At 42.3% G+C, this 16,402-nt stretch overlaps 1 protein-coding gene across 1 annotated transcript in view; it reads right to left on the reverse strand.

Annotated features, from left to right (window-relative positions):
* Positions 1-16,402, reverse strand: part of sdk1a (sidekick cell adhesion molecule 1a) — a 954,785-nt gene that overhangs the window by 226,470 nt on the left and 711,913 nt on the right. Inside the window, exon 18 of the mRNA XM_041207300.1 lies at positions 12,280-12,395. Coding sequence (XP_041063234.1) covers positions 12,280-12,395 — 116 coding nt within the window. The remainder of the gene's footprint in view (positions 1-12,279; positions 12,396-16,402) is intronic.

Raw genomic sequence — 16,402 nt, forward strand, 5'->3', positions numbered from 1 at the left:
CCCTATGGAACCCCATTGGCACAGGCATCCAATCAGAAAAACATACCTCGACCATCGCCCTCTGCTTCCTGCCACTAAGCCAATTCTGGATCCAATTTGCCAAATTGCCTTTGATCCCAAGGACTCTTGCCTTCATTAGCAGTCTCCCATGCGGGACCTTATCAAAAGCCTTGCTGAAGTCCAAATAGTCTACATCAAATGCATTGCCCTCATCTACACACCTGATCACCTCTTCGAAAAACTCAATCAAATTGGTCAGACATGACCTCCCCTTAACAAAACCATGCTGACTGTCCTTGATTAATCCCTGCCTCTCCAAGTGTAGATTAATTCTGTCCCTCAGAATTGCTTCTAATAGATTCCCCACCACTGAGGTTAGACTGACTGGCCTGTAGTTCTCTGGTTTATCCCTTCCTCCCTTCTTGAATAACGATACCACATTGGCTGTCCTCCAGTCCTTTGGCACCTCTCCTGTGGCCAGAGAGGTATTGAAAATTATTGCCAGCTCCCCTGCTATCTCCTCCCTTGCCTCACTCAACAGCCTGGGATACATTTCATCCGGGCCTGGAGATTTATCTACTTTTAAGCCTGCCAAACCACTTAGAACCTCCTCCCTTTCTTTTCTGATTTCTTTAACTATGTCACAGTCCTTTATCTTTCCCATGCTGCGATGTATGAGTCAAGTGGGTCATGCTCAAGTCCCGTGCCAGCTCTTGCCCTGAAAACCTGTTAGGTAAATACCCAGTCCATACCCACGTCGTCCCTCTTCATTGTGAACACGGGTGCAAAATATTCATTTAGAACCCTACCTATGTCTTCCAGCTCCACACACAAATTACCACTATGGTCTTTAATGGGCCCTACTCTTTCTCTAGTTATCCTCTTACTCTTAATGTACTTGTAAAATTACTTTGGATTTTCCTTTATTTTACCTGCCATTGTTTTTTCACATCCCCTCCCCCCTACACATTCTATACTCCCCTAGGGCTTCTGCTGTTTTGAGCCCTCGGTATCTGCCATAAGCGTCCCTTTTTCTCTTTATCCAATCCTGTATATCCCTCAACATCCAAGAGAGTCATGTCTGGTGATGATCAGGTCCAACTGATGCCATTATCTTGACCTTCGATGTCTCCAAGACACCTTGTGTTATGACTTGTTCTTAAAAAGTGTAAGTTACACAAAGTTCAAATAGTCTCTGCATTTATCTTTCCCATGCTGCGATGTCTGAATCAAGTGGGTCATGCTCACCTTCCGTGCCAGCTCTTGCCCTGAAAACCTATTAGGTAAAGATGTTCTGGCTCTGGAATTCTGTTGACAGCGGTATCAAGCTTCTCATAGAACTTGGCTTTCATCTCTATAGTGGAGTACAGCATCGGAGCATAGATACTCATGCGGTTAACTGGCACTGCTCGAGTTGAGAAGCAGATAGGCAGAACATGTTCCGAATCATTTAACGGACGTTTTATAATTGAGAGCAGCAAATTTCTTACAGCGAAGCCTACATCAAGGTTCAAAATACATGGGGAGGGGGAGGGGGAGGGCAAATTCGCCATGGAAGCCTCACAAACAAGCCTGTAAAATCTCAAAAGACAGGTAAAAAGTTCAAGAAAGGTCACCCCTTTAATTGGAGGAGCTGTGAGCATGGAAGACAGAATCCATGAGGAGCTGCTTCTCTAACTACAGATTCCCTCTCTCCTGCTCTTGTTGCTCCTCCAGAAGCAGAATCCACGAGTAGAGAAGTAAGAAGGGCAGGGAGGTAAGGAGTCTATGATTGGGAGTCAAGGAACAGTGCTTAAGTTACTACACTTTGAGTTTTTTAATATAGCCCAAATGTATTTTGCAATTCCATTCATTACATTGTAAGAAAGCTCAGATGCTTGGATGGTAACTAAATAAAAATAAATTACACCAGAAGTTGAAAACATTGAAATACTGAATTGCGGACCATTCCCTTCCAACCAGCTCTGAATAAAACTTCTGTGCCACACGAGCCTCAGTTACACTGTGAGAGCTCGGGAGAGGGGTGATGAGAGGGGAGGGTCAGAGAAATGGGTGAATGGGAGGGTTGGGGGTGGCAGCAAGCAGGAGGGGTGGCAAGTGAGAGGGTCTGGGAAGGAAGGCAATGAGTGGGAGGGTTGAGGATGGAGGTCATGAGCAGGAGAGGCAACGAACTGCAGGGTTGGGGATGGAAGCAGCGAGCGGGAGAAGCAACAAGCAGGAGGGTCAGGGAGGAGGGCAGCAAGCAGGAGGGTCATGGAGGGAGGTGGTGAGCAGGAGAGGGTGCGAGTGGGAGTGGCAGGCAGGGGGTTGGCAAGTGGGAGAGGCAGGGAGGGAAACGATGAGGCAAAAATAACTTTCTCTGCTATAAACAAACATTGGCTTGTGGTGTAATATGTTGGTACACAGTGTGCCAACATTGTGGAATAATGGAAATGGTTATATGACATACTAATTAATTACTACATTAGCTGTCCTCCAGTCCTCTGGCACCTCTCCAGTGGCCAGACAGGATCTGAAAATTAATGTCCTCCTTTGCCTCCCACAGCAGCCCTGGGATACATCTCACTTGGGCCTGGAGATTTATCCACTTTCAAGCCCGACAAGACCATTAATATCTCCTCCCTCTCAATGCTAATTTGTGCAAGTATATCACAATCCCTCCTCCTGATTTCTTTACCCATGTTGTCCCTCTCTATAGTGAATACAGATGCAAAATACTCATTTAAAACCTCACCAACGTCTTCTGACTCCTCACACAGATTGCCACTTTAGTCCCTAATGGGCCCTACTCTTTCCCTGGTTATCCTCTTGCTCCTAATATACTTACAAAATATTTTTAGGTTTTCCTTTATTTTACCTGCCAGTGATTTTTCATGTCCCCTCTTTGCTCTCCTAATTTATTTTTTAAGTAACCCCCTGCACTTTCTATACTCCTTTAGAGCTTCCACTGTTTTGAGCTCTCGGTATCCATCATAAGCTTCCCTTCTCTTCCTTACCCAATCCTGTACATTCCTCGATACCCAGGGTTCTCTGGACTTGTTGGTCCCACCTTTCACCTTTATGGAAACATGTTGGCCCTGCACTCTCACTATTTCCTTTTTGAATGACTCCTACTGCTCCGATGCAGATTTTCCTACAAGTAGCTGCTCCCAGTCCACTTTGGCCAGATCCTGTCTTATCACATTAAAATTGGCCTTCCCCCAATTCAGAACCTTTAATTCCGGTCCATCTTTGCCCTTTTCCATAACTACTTTAAATCTTACTGAGTTATGGGCACTATCACCAAAATGCTCCCCCGCTCTACTACCTGCCCGGCTTCATTCCCCAAAACTAGGTCTAGAACTGCCCCCTCCCATGTAGCACTTTCTACAAGCTGGCTAAAAAAGCTCTCCTGGATACATTTGAAGAATTCCACCTCCTCTAAGCCTTTCACACTTTGTCTATTCCAGTTAATATTGGGGAAGTTAAAATCCCCTACTATTATTACCCTATTATTTTTACACTTCTGAGACGTGTCTACATATCTACCCTTCTATCTCTCTACCTGGCTGTTTGGTGGTCTATGGTACATTCTCAGAAATGTGAGTGCCCTCCTTTTCCCCAGTGATCCAGGAATTTAAAGCGCTCCCTCCTGCACCAACTCTTATGCCATGCATTCATTTGCTCTATCTGTCTATTCCTACACTCACTAGCACATGGCACTAGAAGTAATCCAGAGATTACAACCTTTGAGGTCCTGCTTTTCAATCAGCTACCTAGCTCCTTAAATTCTTGTTGCAGGACCTCATCCCTCTTTCTAATTATGTCATTAAAAATCAACATAATTACCAGAAAGAAATTCAGTCAGTCTCCCCGACTGAAAAAAATAAGGACATAAGGAAGAGGAGCAGGAGTAGGCCATTCAGCCCCTTAAGCCTGCCCCACAATTCAATAAGATCATGGCTGATCTGTCCCGGGGTTCAACTCCTCTTTCGTCCCAGCTCCTCTTAGCCCTCAACTCCCTGATATTTCAAAAATCTATCTACCTCCTCTTTAAATATTTCAGTGCTCCAGCCTCCACATCTATCTGGGGTAGAGAATTCACTACCCTTAGAGAAGAAATTCTTTTGCATCTCAGTTTTAAATGAGCATCCCCTTATTCTGTAACTACGTCTCCTAGTTGGAGACTCCCACCTCACTGGTGGAAACATCTCAACATCAACCCTGTCAAGCCCCCTCAGAATCTTGTATGTTTCAATAAGATCACCCCTCATTCTTCTAAACTCTAATCAATAAAGGCCTCACCTTTTTAGCTGTTCTCAATAAGTCAACCCGTGCACCTCAGGAATCAGCTTAGTGGATCTCTTTTGAGCTGCCTCCAATGCTAGTATATCCTTTCTTAAATATGGGGACCAAAACTGTACACAGTACTCCAGGTTGTAGCCTCACCAACACCCTGTACAGTTGTAACAAGGCTTCCCTATTTTTAACCTCCAACCCCTTAGCAACCCAGGCCAAATTCCATTTGCCTTCTTAATTACTTGTTGCACCTGCATGTTAATTTTTTGTGTTTCATGCACAAGGTGGCCCGGGTCCCTCTGTGCTGCACTTTTTGGAGTCTCTCTACATTTAAATAATAGTCTGCCTTTTTATCCTTCTTACCAAAGAGCATGACTTCACACACTTTCCTACATTAAACTCCATCTGTCAAGTTTTCACCCACTCACTCAACCTGTCTATGTCCCCTTGCAGATTCCTTATGTCCTCATCACAACATGCCCTCCCACCTATTTTTGTATTGGCAGCAAATTTGGATACGTTAAACTCTGTCCCCTCCTCGAAGTCATTAATATAAATAGTAAATAATTGAGGCCCTAGGACTGAGCCTTGTGGCATTCCACTAGTTATATCTTTCCAACCTAAAAAAGACCCATTAATTCTGACTGTCTGTTCTCCGTGTGTTAACCAATCTTCAATCCATGTTAATATATTACCCCCAATATCGTGAGCTCCTATCTTGTGCAATAACCTTTTATGTGGCACCTTATCGAATGCCTTCTGGAAATCCAAATTCACTACATTGACCGTTTCACCTTTATCAACTCTGCTTGTTATATCTTCAAAGAACTCTAGCAAACCAATTCCTCCACTATCTCCGCAGCCACTTCCTTTAAAACCCTTGGATGCAGTCCATCAGGTCCTGGCAATGTGTCTGCCTTTAGTCCCATTAGTTTGTCAAATGCTTTGTCCCTCGTGAAAGAGACTGTTCAAGATCTTTTCTCCCGTTCTCCTGAAACTCCGTGTCCAGGTAACTCTTCCCCCTCCCTGCTGTGTCGCAGTGTCCACAGCTCAGACTCCAGTTCATCAACTCCGAGTCAAAGTTCCTCGATCTACCAACACTTGCTGCAGATGTGGTCACCATGGATCGCACCGGCATCCAACAACTCCCACATACAGCTGCAACACATTGTCTGCCCGGCCATCTCTAATCCAATTAATTAATTAATTTGGATGTTAAATATTTTAACAGTGAATTTCTTAACTGTACTCTTCAGCTGTAACAAAGGCATGCGAAAAAATGTTGAAGAAATGGGTTAGATACACCCAAGGGAAGAAGGAGCCTCATGGATTGATACAAATCAAAAGTGAGCCATTTGGCATACTAAACTTGCTGTAGCTCTTTGAAAGAGCCATCTAATTAGTTCCATAACCATGCTCTTCCCATTTGGCCAACAAAATTTTTCTTTTCAAATATTTGTCAAATATCCTTTCGCAAGTAATTGTTCAGCTTCCACTACCCTTCCAGATCACAACTTGCTGTTAAATTATTTTTTCTTCATGTTGTACCTCATTATTTTTCTAATTATCTTAAATCCGTCTCTTCTGTGACTGACCCTTCTGTCACTGAAAACAATTTCTTCTCATTTACTTTATCAAAACCTTTCGCAACTTTAAACACTTCTCTGAAGCTGATGCAATTATTACAATCAGCAAGCTGGTAAAGGAACTCAAACGTGGACAAGTTCCTCTTGGAAGAAGGACTATACATCTGCTTATGTTGTGATAAGATTTGTATCGCAGTTTGCACAATCAATGAGCAAGCTACTGTACAGTGAATTTATCCCGGTTGTGACTGACTTCATTCTTACCAGCTATGCTTATTATTTTTCTGCTTGCATATTCCATTTCCCAAGTTCCATATTCTGCAGCTTCCCGTTGAATGTCATTGCTTGATTCAATCATTCGTGAGTGACACAAAGCTGCATCAGCCACACTATAGTCTCCATGATCAACCATGCAGAAATTCATTCAGTCTGTTACTAACCTAGAAAAACTGCTTCTTACGCCTGTCTGTTTTCTGTTTCATTTTGGCCAGGATTTTCCCATCAGCGAGCGGGCGGAACTCCTGACGTCACCACGCTCCATTTAAATTTTCAGGTAGGCGGGGACGCAGCAAAATCAGTTGTGCGCCCGCCAACCTGTCAATGGTCAATTGAGGCCATTGATAGAGTCATTTAAATAATTAATGGATCTGCCCGTCCAACCTTAAGGTTGGTGGGCAGGCCAGGAGCCCTGGTGGGCATTAGAAAAAGCATGAAACCTCATCCGCGGGTGGGATGAGGTTTCATGTAGGTTTTAAAAATTTAATTAAAGTGTTTTTAAAAGTTAAGGACATGTCCCAACTCATGTGACAGTGTCACATAAGGGAACATGTCAGGGAATTTTTTTTCTCTATTTTTAATATTTTTTTGCTGTAGAGTAAAAGAGCATCTCTCTGTTGAGGGATTCCGCCCACTCCGCCCCCCCCGCCCCCCTCCCCGCACAGTGAGCGCATAGCACTTCCGTGCAGGCATCATGCTGGGCGGGCCTCAATTGGCCCGCCCACGTAAAATGGGTGCCTCCGCGCGCTCGCTCTTCAACTTCTCCCCAAACAGGGGGAAAATTCTGCCCTATGTCATATAGTAGGGATTTTAGATGAATCGGATCTTAGTTTATTATTGGGAATTGTATTTAGAATCCAAATTTGAGAAGAAATACCAAGGAACTAATGAAAAATGGTATCCTGAACTCAATGTGAAAACCAAAAAGGAGCCCCAAAATCTGAAAAATAGCATCGAAAAATCAAAAGGTTGCACTTGACAAAATTAACCTAGGCAGTTTTCTTTCTTAAAAGAGCCCTAAAAAAAATTATTTTGACCCCTGGCCTACAACCTGCTCACGTTTCCTTCGAACTAGACCAAATGAACATCTAATATTTTTGTTCAGTGATCCACTCTGAGTGAGCCTGATCCCTTGTAGGGAAGGTATGCCAACATTCAGTCTATCAAGTTCCAAATCAATCACAGCTGTCTTGCAGGCATTGTCAACTGGCTACAATTAATCTGTCAGTTCCATGCATATGGTCCTGATGGTCAGCTTGCCAACTGAAGAGCTGATATCTTCTTTCTTTTCATTTATTTATCTGTTGCGATGGATTTGGTCCACTTGTTCAACTGAGACTCTAAGCTCCATGCACTAGTTCAAGCAGATGGGTTGTGACGGCTCAGCACCTCACTAGTCGGAAGCTGGCTTAAGATAGTTGGGCAGTGGGAAGGGATGGCCCCTACCGCCATCAGAGACAGCCCATGGTACCCATTCTCTATGTCAATCAAGTTGGGCTTATTACTCATAACTGCTGTCTCTCGTGTTGTAGTAGCATTCTGCAATGAAATTGCAGTGTCCCCTCCAGGGCAGAGGCCTGGCAATGGAGACCCTAGGCTGCCCAAACATTATGAAGCCCCTCTCAACCTCCCCAGTTGGTCTAAAGGAACGCAGAGCACTTAGTTTGGCAATGGCTTGGTCACAGGGCTTGATGGAAAGGTGACATATTTAGGCATCAACTCTGCCTTTGGGTTCTACTCAAGATTTCTCATTACGGTTTACTTCCTTAGGGAGGATGAGCAAACTGACCACAGCACCCTGGTACAGGGAGCCATTCACATGGGGGGAGGAAAGAGGAACGTAGTAGTTTAAAAAAAATTCATTCACAGGATGTGGGCTGCACTGGCTAGGCCAGCATTTATTGCCATCCCTAGTTGCCCTTGAGAAGTGGTGTTGAGCTACCTTCTATAATCTCTGAAGTCCATGTAGTGTAGGTGCCCCCACAGTGTTGTTAGGGATGGAGTTCCAGGATTTTGACACAGCGACAGTGAAGGAACGGCGATATGTTTCCAAGTCAATATGGTGAGTGGCTTGGAGGGGAACTTCTAGGTAGTAGGGACAGTGTAATTAGGAGGATAGATACCGTACTCTGCAGCCATGAGCGTGAGTTCCAAAGCCTGTGTTGCCTCCCCAGCGCCAGGGTTAAGGAAATCTCCTCAGGGCTGGAAAGGAACTTGGAGTGGGAGGGGAGGGATCGTCCAGTTGTCGGCGTTCATGTTGGTACCAACATTGAGAGGACTAGAAAGGACGTTCCGCTGAAAGAATTTGAACAGCAAGGGGCTAAATTAAAAAGCAGAATCTCCAAGGTAATAATCTCAGGATTACTACCTGAGCCACAGGCAAACTGGCATAGGGTAAGTAAAGTTAAAAGCGTGGCTCAAAGATTGGCGTGGGAGGAATAAGGTTCAGTTCATGGGGCACTGGCACCAATACTTGGGTAGAAGGGAGCTGAACCAATGGGACGAGTTTCACTTAAACCTGCTGGGACTAGTGTCCTGGTGAATTGAATAACTAGAGCTGTACAGAGGGCTTTAAACTAAATAGTAGGGGAGAGGGTTCTGGAGAGGGGATACATAGGCTAACAAAGCGAAAGGATATGGCAGCATTGCAGGGCAGCTGTTTAGGCATTGATACGCAGAGTGTGAAAGGAAGGGACAGGGTGTACAACCATAAAAAAAGCAGCAAATAGAGTCAAAGGGGAAAAAATAGTAAAAAAAGCAAAATGAATGGTTCTTTACATAAATGCACACAGTATTGGGAACAAAATAAATGAATTAACGGCACAAATAGAGGTTAACGGGTAGATCTTACAGCTATTACAAAGACATGGTTACAAGGAGGTCAATGCTGGAAACTAGATATTCAGGGGTATGTTGCTTTTCGAAAAAACAGGCAGAAAGAAAAGGGTGGTGGGGTAGCTTTGTTAGTACGAGATGGAATAAGTATGATAGCAAGAAATGATCTTGGATTGAAAGATGTAAAATCCATATGGGTGGAGGTAAGAAATAATAAGGGGAAGAAGACACTGGTGGGAGAAGTCCATAAGCCCCCTAACAGTAGCTACACTGTAAGACAGAGAATAAATCAGGAGATAATGAGGGCATGTACATTAATCATGGGTGACTTAATCTTCATGTAGATTGGGAAAATCAAATTGGCAGAGGGAGCCATGAGCAAGAATTCATAGAATGTATTTGGGATTGTTTACTAGAACAATATGTTGTGGATCCAACCAGGGACCAGGCTATTTTGGATCTGGTAATGTGTAATGAGGCAGGTTTAATAAATGATCTCAGAGTAACAGGTCCCCTAGGAAACAATGACCATAGCATGGTAGAATTGAGTATTCAGTTTGAGAATGAGAGACTCGGGTCGGAAACAACTATGCTAAACTTAAATAAGGGTAATTACAAAGGAATAAGGGCAGAATTGGTTAGAGTGGACTGAGAGTTTAGCAGAAAAGACGGTTGATGAACATTGGCAGACGTTTAAGAAAATAGTTCATGACTCACAAGAAAGATATAGCCCAGTGAGGAAGAAAGATTCTAGAAAAGGCGTGAATCAACTATGGTTAACCAAGGAAGTTAAGGATAGTATCAAATTGAAAGAAAAAACATACAATGTGGCAAAGATTAGTGGTAACCCAGAGGATCTTCAAAAAAATTAAGAGGGAGAAAATAAACTTTGAGGGTAAACTGGCAAGAAATATAAAAACGCACAGTAAGAGCTTCTTTAAATATATAAGAAGGAAGAGTGGGGTCAAATTGAACATAGGCCTTTTAGAGAACAAGGCTATGGAAATAATGATGGGGAACCAGGAAATGGCAAAGGAGTTGAATAAATACTTTGCATCAGTCTTCACAGTAGAAGACATTAATAACTTTCCAAAAATACTAAATAATCAAGGGGCAAAAGCGGGGGAGAAAAGAGAAAAAAATACTAGGGAAGCTAATGGGGCTGAAGGCCGATAAGTCCCTTGGACCTGATGGGTTGCATCCTAGGATATTAAAGGAAGTAGCTACACAAATAGTGGATGCACTGGTAATAATCTTCTAAGAATCCTTAGATTCTGGAAAAGTCCTAGAAGATTCGAAAACTGCCAATGTAACACCTTTATTCAAAAAGCGAGGGAGACAAACAAATAGGTAACTATAGGCCAGTTAGCTTAACATCTGTCACTGGGAAAATATTTGAGCCTATTATAAAGGATGTAATAGTCGAGCATTTAAAAATACATGATGTAATCAAGCAGAGCCAGCATGGCTTCATGAAGGGGAAATCATGTCTGACAAATTTATTAGAGTTCTTTGAGGAGGTAACAAACAGGACAGACAAAGGGGAACCAGTAGATGTAATATATTTGGATTTCCAAAAGGTGTTCGATAAGGTACCACACATCAGGCTACTTAATAAGAGCCCATTGGGTGTTGGGAGTAGTACATTAGCATGGATAGAGGATTGGCTAGCTAATAGAAGACAGAGAATTGGGATAAGGGGGGCATTTTCAGGATGGCAACCTGTAACTAATGGAGTGCCACAGGGATCAGTGCTGGGGCCACAATTATTTACAATATATATTGATGACTTAGATGAGGGAAGCGAATGTACTATTGCCAAGTTTGCGGATGATACAAACGTAGGTAGGAAGGCAAGTGGTGAGGATGACACAAAGGGTCTACAGAGGGATATAGACAGGTTAAGTGAGTGGGCAAAAACTTGGCAGATTGAATATAATGTGGGAAAATGTGAGGTTATGCGTTTTGGCAGAGGTATAGAGGAGCTGAACATTATTTAAATGGAGAAAGACTGCAGAAAGCTGCAGCACAGAGGGAGTTGGGAGTCCTCGTGCATGAATCCCAAAAACTAACATACAAGTTCAGCAGGTAATAGAGAAGGCAAATGGAACGTTGGCCTTTATTTCAAAGGGAATGGAGTGTAAAAATAGGGAAGTCTTGCTAAAACTATGCAAGGCACTAGTTAGACCACACCTAGAATGCTCTGAACAGTTTTGGTCCCCTTAGCTAAGGAAAAATATACTGGCATTGGAGGCAGTCCAGAGAAGGATCACTAGTTTGATCCTGGGTATGGAGGGATTTTCTTATGAGGACAGGTTAAGTAGGTTGGGCATGTACTCATCGGAGTTCAGAAGAATAACAGGCGGCCTTATTGAAACATAAGATTCTTAAGGGGCTTGTCAGGGTAGATGTTGAGAGGTTGTTTTGCCTTGTGGGAGAGTCTAGGGCATAATTTCAGAGTAAGGCGGGTCACCCATTTAAGACAGAGATGAGGAGGAATTTCTTCCCTCAGAGTTTAGTGAATCTGTGGAATTCTTTACCGCAGAGGACTGTAGAGGCTGGGTTGTTATGTTTATTCATGGCTGAGATAGGCATATTTTTAATTAGCAAGGGGTTCAAGGATTATGGGGAAAGGCAGGAAAGTGGAGTTGAGGGCAATCAGATTAGCTATGATATCATTGACTGGCAGAGCAGGCTCAATGGGCCAAACGGCCTACTTCTGCTCCCACGTCTTATGGTTTTGAGCACCAGGCTGTGTCCGCATGCCAGCTGGCCTGTGCACTGCATGTCAGGGAGCTAAACCTGCAAGTTCCTCTGAAAGTATATCCTGGGGCTGCAAGGGACCCAATTTCTCTGTGTCAACATGCAGAGCACAGCAGAAGACTTGCCAATGGAGAGGCTACGTATTGATAGGGAGCCTTATGCATTTGTTCTTGTCAATGTCAATCCACAGTGTGGCCTAAAAATGAGAAACTCACTTGTAAACACAAAGCAAAAAGCAGACCAACTCTCTTTAGCCACCACACACTAGGCGCATCACATCGACTTGTTGACACACTCTTAGCATATATTACCCTCTTTGTCCCCGAGGCTGCACCCCATCTCTTACTTGCTGGCAGATAACTTTTGGGTTCCCATTTATGTTAACAATCATTGTATGTTTTCTTTACCAACCTTATTTTCCTCTTCACATTGTCTCTCAACTTATTGCATATGGCTGAAGATAGATTACAGTAATATATTTTTATTTCAAAAGCCACACGATATTTTATTCAATTTTTCATCTTATATTCTGTTTTATTACCTTGTAACCTTGGTTGATACCATTAATGAACTGCTGAGGAGGAGGATCCCATGTAAACTTGATAGCAGTGGAGTTCACAGCTTCCACTACCAAATTCTGTGGGGGTGCTGTTGGTACTGCACACAACCAGAACAACCAGTCATATTCTTTTTCACTTCACAAATAGGTATAATCAACTTAAATATGCCTAATAACAGTTGATGAGCTTTGCAAATCCTTTCTTAATATGAACCACAGATGCAAAACAGCCTTTAAATGCTCCACCATTCTTGCAGTGTGAAACTGATGAGCATTTTCCATTCTACAAAGTTTGGTGAGTAAGCAACAATAGAGTCTGAACTATCTAGGCTGCTGTTTACTTCAAGGCAATTAGATTTTTTGGCCTTAAAGGGACACAGTAACGCTGCAATGGAATATACTGTGCATTATATAATTTAATACTCTTTGCCTGATAAAACAGCTCATCATCTGACTTATTGTGAGAAATACCACAGGAAATTGCTTGGAGCCTGAAATTCGCAAGCATATTTGCAAAATTCTCTGATCGAATAATAATTAAACTCTCAATGGCAGGAGCTTCTGTTTACTTAAATGCAATTAGGCTTTCTGACCTTAATTGGTTTTTGTAAAATCATAGCAGAATAATGTCAATAGTCCAGGAGATCTGCTAAAATGCATTTTACATTGAATGTCACATTTTATTGAAGGAATGATAATGAAAGCTACTGGGAGTGGTGCAGGTTAATTCATCCTTCCTTTCTGAGGAAGTCAATCTGAAAGTATCACTCTGCACATTAATCCATTTGAAATACTCAGATTAGCATTCACAACATAGTTGTAGAAGTAGTTAGGCACATCATGAGGAGAAAACATGCTCAGGTATGAAAATACCATCAAACAAAGTCCAACTCCCCAAGATATGCTGAAACCAGTTTCCTTTTAGTATGTACAGTAAAACTTAAAAAGTTGTTTTACAAAAGAAATTTTTAAAAATTACTTGTAGCAGTGCTGGAATATGAGACAATGGGGCACAGGGTCACATCCATAGTCAGTTTCTAACCATTTGTGACCTAACAAAAAATGACTAAACATTATCACATAGAAGGGTGAATAGGGGTCAGTCACCACAGGTTCTTCTTGTATACATTCTCTTGATGATGCCATTAGTATGGTCTACCTACATATTACTTGTAGCAGTGCTGGAGTATGAGACAATGGGGCACAGGGTCACATCCATAGTCAGTTTCTAACCATTTGTGACCTAACAAAAAATGACTAAACATTATCACATGGAAGGGTGAATAGGGGTCAGTCACCACAGGTTCTTCTTGTATACATTCTCTTGATGATGCCATTAGTATGGTCTACCTACATATTGCCTACCCACTCTCCCAGGTAAGGAAATGTAACTGGCCACATGGACACCTAACCAAGGGGAGAAAATAGAACTAAAAACTTTCCAAAACATGACTGTAGAAAAAAATGTTAACATCAGAAGCATAAATGATGATGTAATAATGTCAGATCGCATGACAGTGAAATAAGAGAGATCTGGAAGGAGGAGAAGCTCCAACCTCATCTAGAGGTCCAAAGGTGCAAAAACTTGTAAATATTAGTAACGATTTTGAGAAACTACAGACTCAAGGCCACCTAGATCCTGACCACACAACAGGACAATGGCTGGAGTCTGGTCCAAACAAAATCCTGCAGCAAGCTATTGCATAAACTTGAGACTTAAGCTGCAATTCATCCAATAGTTTTAAGAGTAGTTCAAAACAATCATGCAGCTGAAGCCAAGACTTGAAATTTCATAATCTAGCCATACTACTTGAAGGGCATCAATGCTAACCTGGCACACAATGCTTCATTCATACAAGGCTTTTTTTGATGGCTACTGAACATTCAAAAACTATAATTTCAAATTATTATGCAGTAGGTTTGTGGCACAGGGTATCCAGATGGAATAATCACACAAAGGAAATAATTGCAGTGAGACTAACAAGTTCAGTTGCTATTCCTGGCTTTAATAACAAACAGCATGAAAAAAAATCAAACTGACTGGAAAAGAAATGATGGAATTAGTGTTTGGAGCTGATAGGGAGAGAGCTTGGTTTTAAATAAAAGTTACCTAAAGCTGCTTTTTCAAACCATTTTTCAAGTTGTCGCAACACAAGCACAGATTAAAACAACCTATTGGTCTCAAAGCAGTTGCTCATGGATTTGGTCATTGCATTATCATAATGCTATTAGAATTCTGCAGCCAATGAAAACATTTGGAGTTAACCATGTTAATTAAAGTCTCGATTATCTTATCACTGGTAAATTTTTATAACTGGCTCTGCTACTTCAATTGAAATGGAATCATAAATGTTAGGAGTGTGGTTTTTAGGCCTCTCACTCTGGGCCATTGCTGGATGGGTGCAGCGCAGCAGGTGTGCTGCATCTGCCCAGAACCATTGGAATTTCCTGGTCTGGGCACTTCTTACTCATGCCTGACAAAGGAAAAGTGCATTCCTAACTGATGGCCTCAGAGCTTTCTGGTTGTTTATGGAAAACAGCAGCAAGATCGCTTCAAGGCCCGAAGATTGGTTGGTTACATTTACAAAAATGAAATGCATAACTTCTATGACCTTCATTGGCTTGCTACTGGACACTTTTAAACCCAATACTAGGCTAATCGCCACCCCATAGCCACAGAGACAGGAAGAAGAAGACAGAGCCCAGGATTGACCTTCATTCTTTTCTGTAACCTTTCTACCTAGGAAATGGGCACAATATTCAGAAAAATTGGCCCGTAAAAGCTTGTACCTGCCACATCCCGGATGTCATACTTAATTAAAAAGTATTTAAAAAGAAGCACTGGAGATCACTGCAGATCTTGAAAAAAGCTGCCCTCAAAGATCTATGGTGACCTCTGTGGCCTGGTTTCCCCTTTCCCGATGGTAGCTGAAATCTGGCACCAAAGCAAGGGGAGATCTTGGTCTGCATCAGTGGTGATGTCTGCAAGCAAGTAAGCAGCCAATCACATTGAAGTATTCATAAATAGCAAACCAGGAAGTTAAAATCACTTTAAATGTCTTTTTCTTTTAATTTAAATTTCAGATAGTAAAATAAATAATTATGAATGGATTAAGATAGTTTGTTTATTTTAGCTTCTAATTTAAAAAAAAAATTAGATTTATCTTCATGGAGAAATTTAACATTCTACAATATAAACTTAGCTTCTAGGGGCCAGTGTGGGTGTTTAACAGTAATTATGACGTTAGTACCCTGTTAAAAATCCTGCAACACCTTATTCAACAAGATGTAACCTTTTCCAGAATTTTTACTGAGACCAACAGCATAAGAATGGAAGTTTTCGTCAATTTGTAAGATTTCCCATTGACTGCAGTCTAGGTTGGGTGAGGGGGGTGGTGGTCAGGGTGCCCAGCCTCAACAGTGCACCCTCGAGAAGTGTAGAATCATTGACAGTAACTTCTAGATTTTTCTGTTATTCTTTCTTTTATTCTGACATGGGATGTGGGTATTGCTGACATGGCCAGCATTTGTTGCACATCTCTACTTAGAAACCATCGAAAGGTTATGGCACAGAGAGGCCATTCAGTCCATCATGTCTGTGCCACCTGAAAAACAAAACTAGCTGCCCATTCTAATCCCATTTTCCAGCATCTTCCAGTAGCCCTGCACCTGGTCCGTAGCCCTGCATTTTACTACACTTCAGGTGTAGATCCAGATACCTTTTAAACGTGTTGAGGATTTCTACCTCAACCACCAATCCGGATAGTGAATTCCAGACATCTGCCAACACTGGGTGAAAAAGTTTTTCCCTAATATCCCCTCTAATCCTTCTACCATTCACCTTAAATCTGTGCCCCCGGTAAATGACCTCTCCGTTAAGAGAAACAAGTCTTCCCTGTCCACTCCAACTAGACCCCTCAATTTTGTGCACCTCAATCAAGTCACTCCTCAGCCTCCTCTGTTCTAAGGAAAACACTCCTCGCCTACCTACTGTTTCCTCATAGCTGCAATTTTCCAGCCCTGGCAACATTCTTGTAAATCTCCTCTGTACTCTCTCCAGAGGAATTATGTCGTTCCTGTAATGTGGTGACCAGAAATGTATGCA

This window comes from Carcharodon carcharias, chromosome 15, assembly GCF_017639515.1.
Source record: "Carcharodon carcharias isolate sCarCar2 chromosome 15, sCarCar2.pri, whole genome shotgun sequence".
Lineage (NCBI taxonomy): Eukaryota > Metazoa > Chordata > Chondrichthyes > Lamniformes > Lamnidae > Carcharodon > Carcharodon carcharias.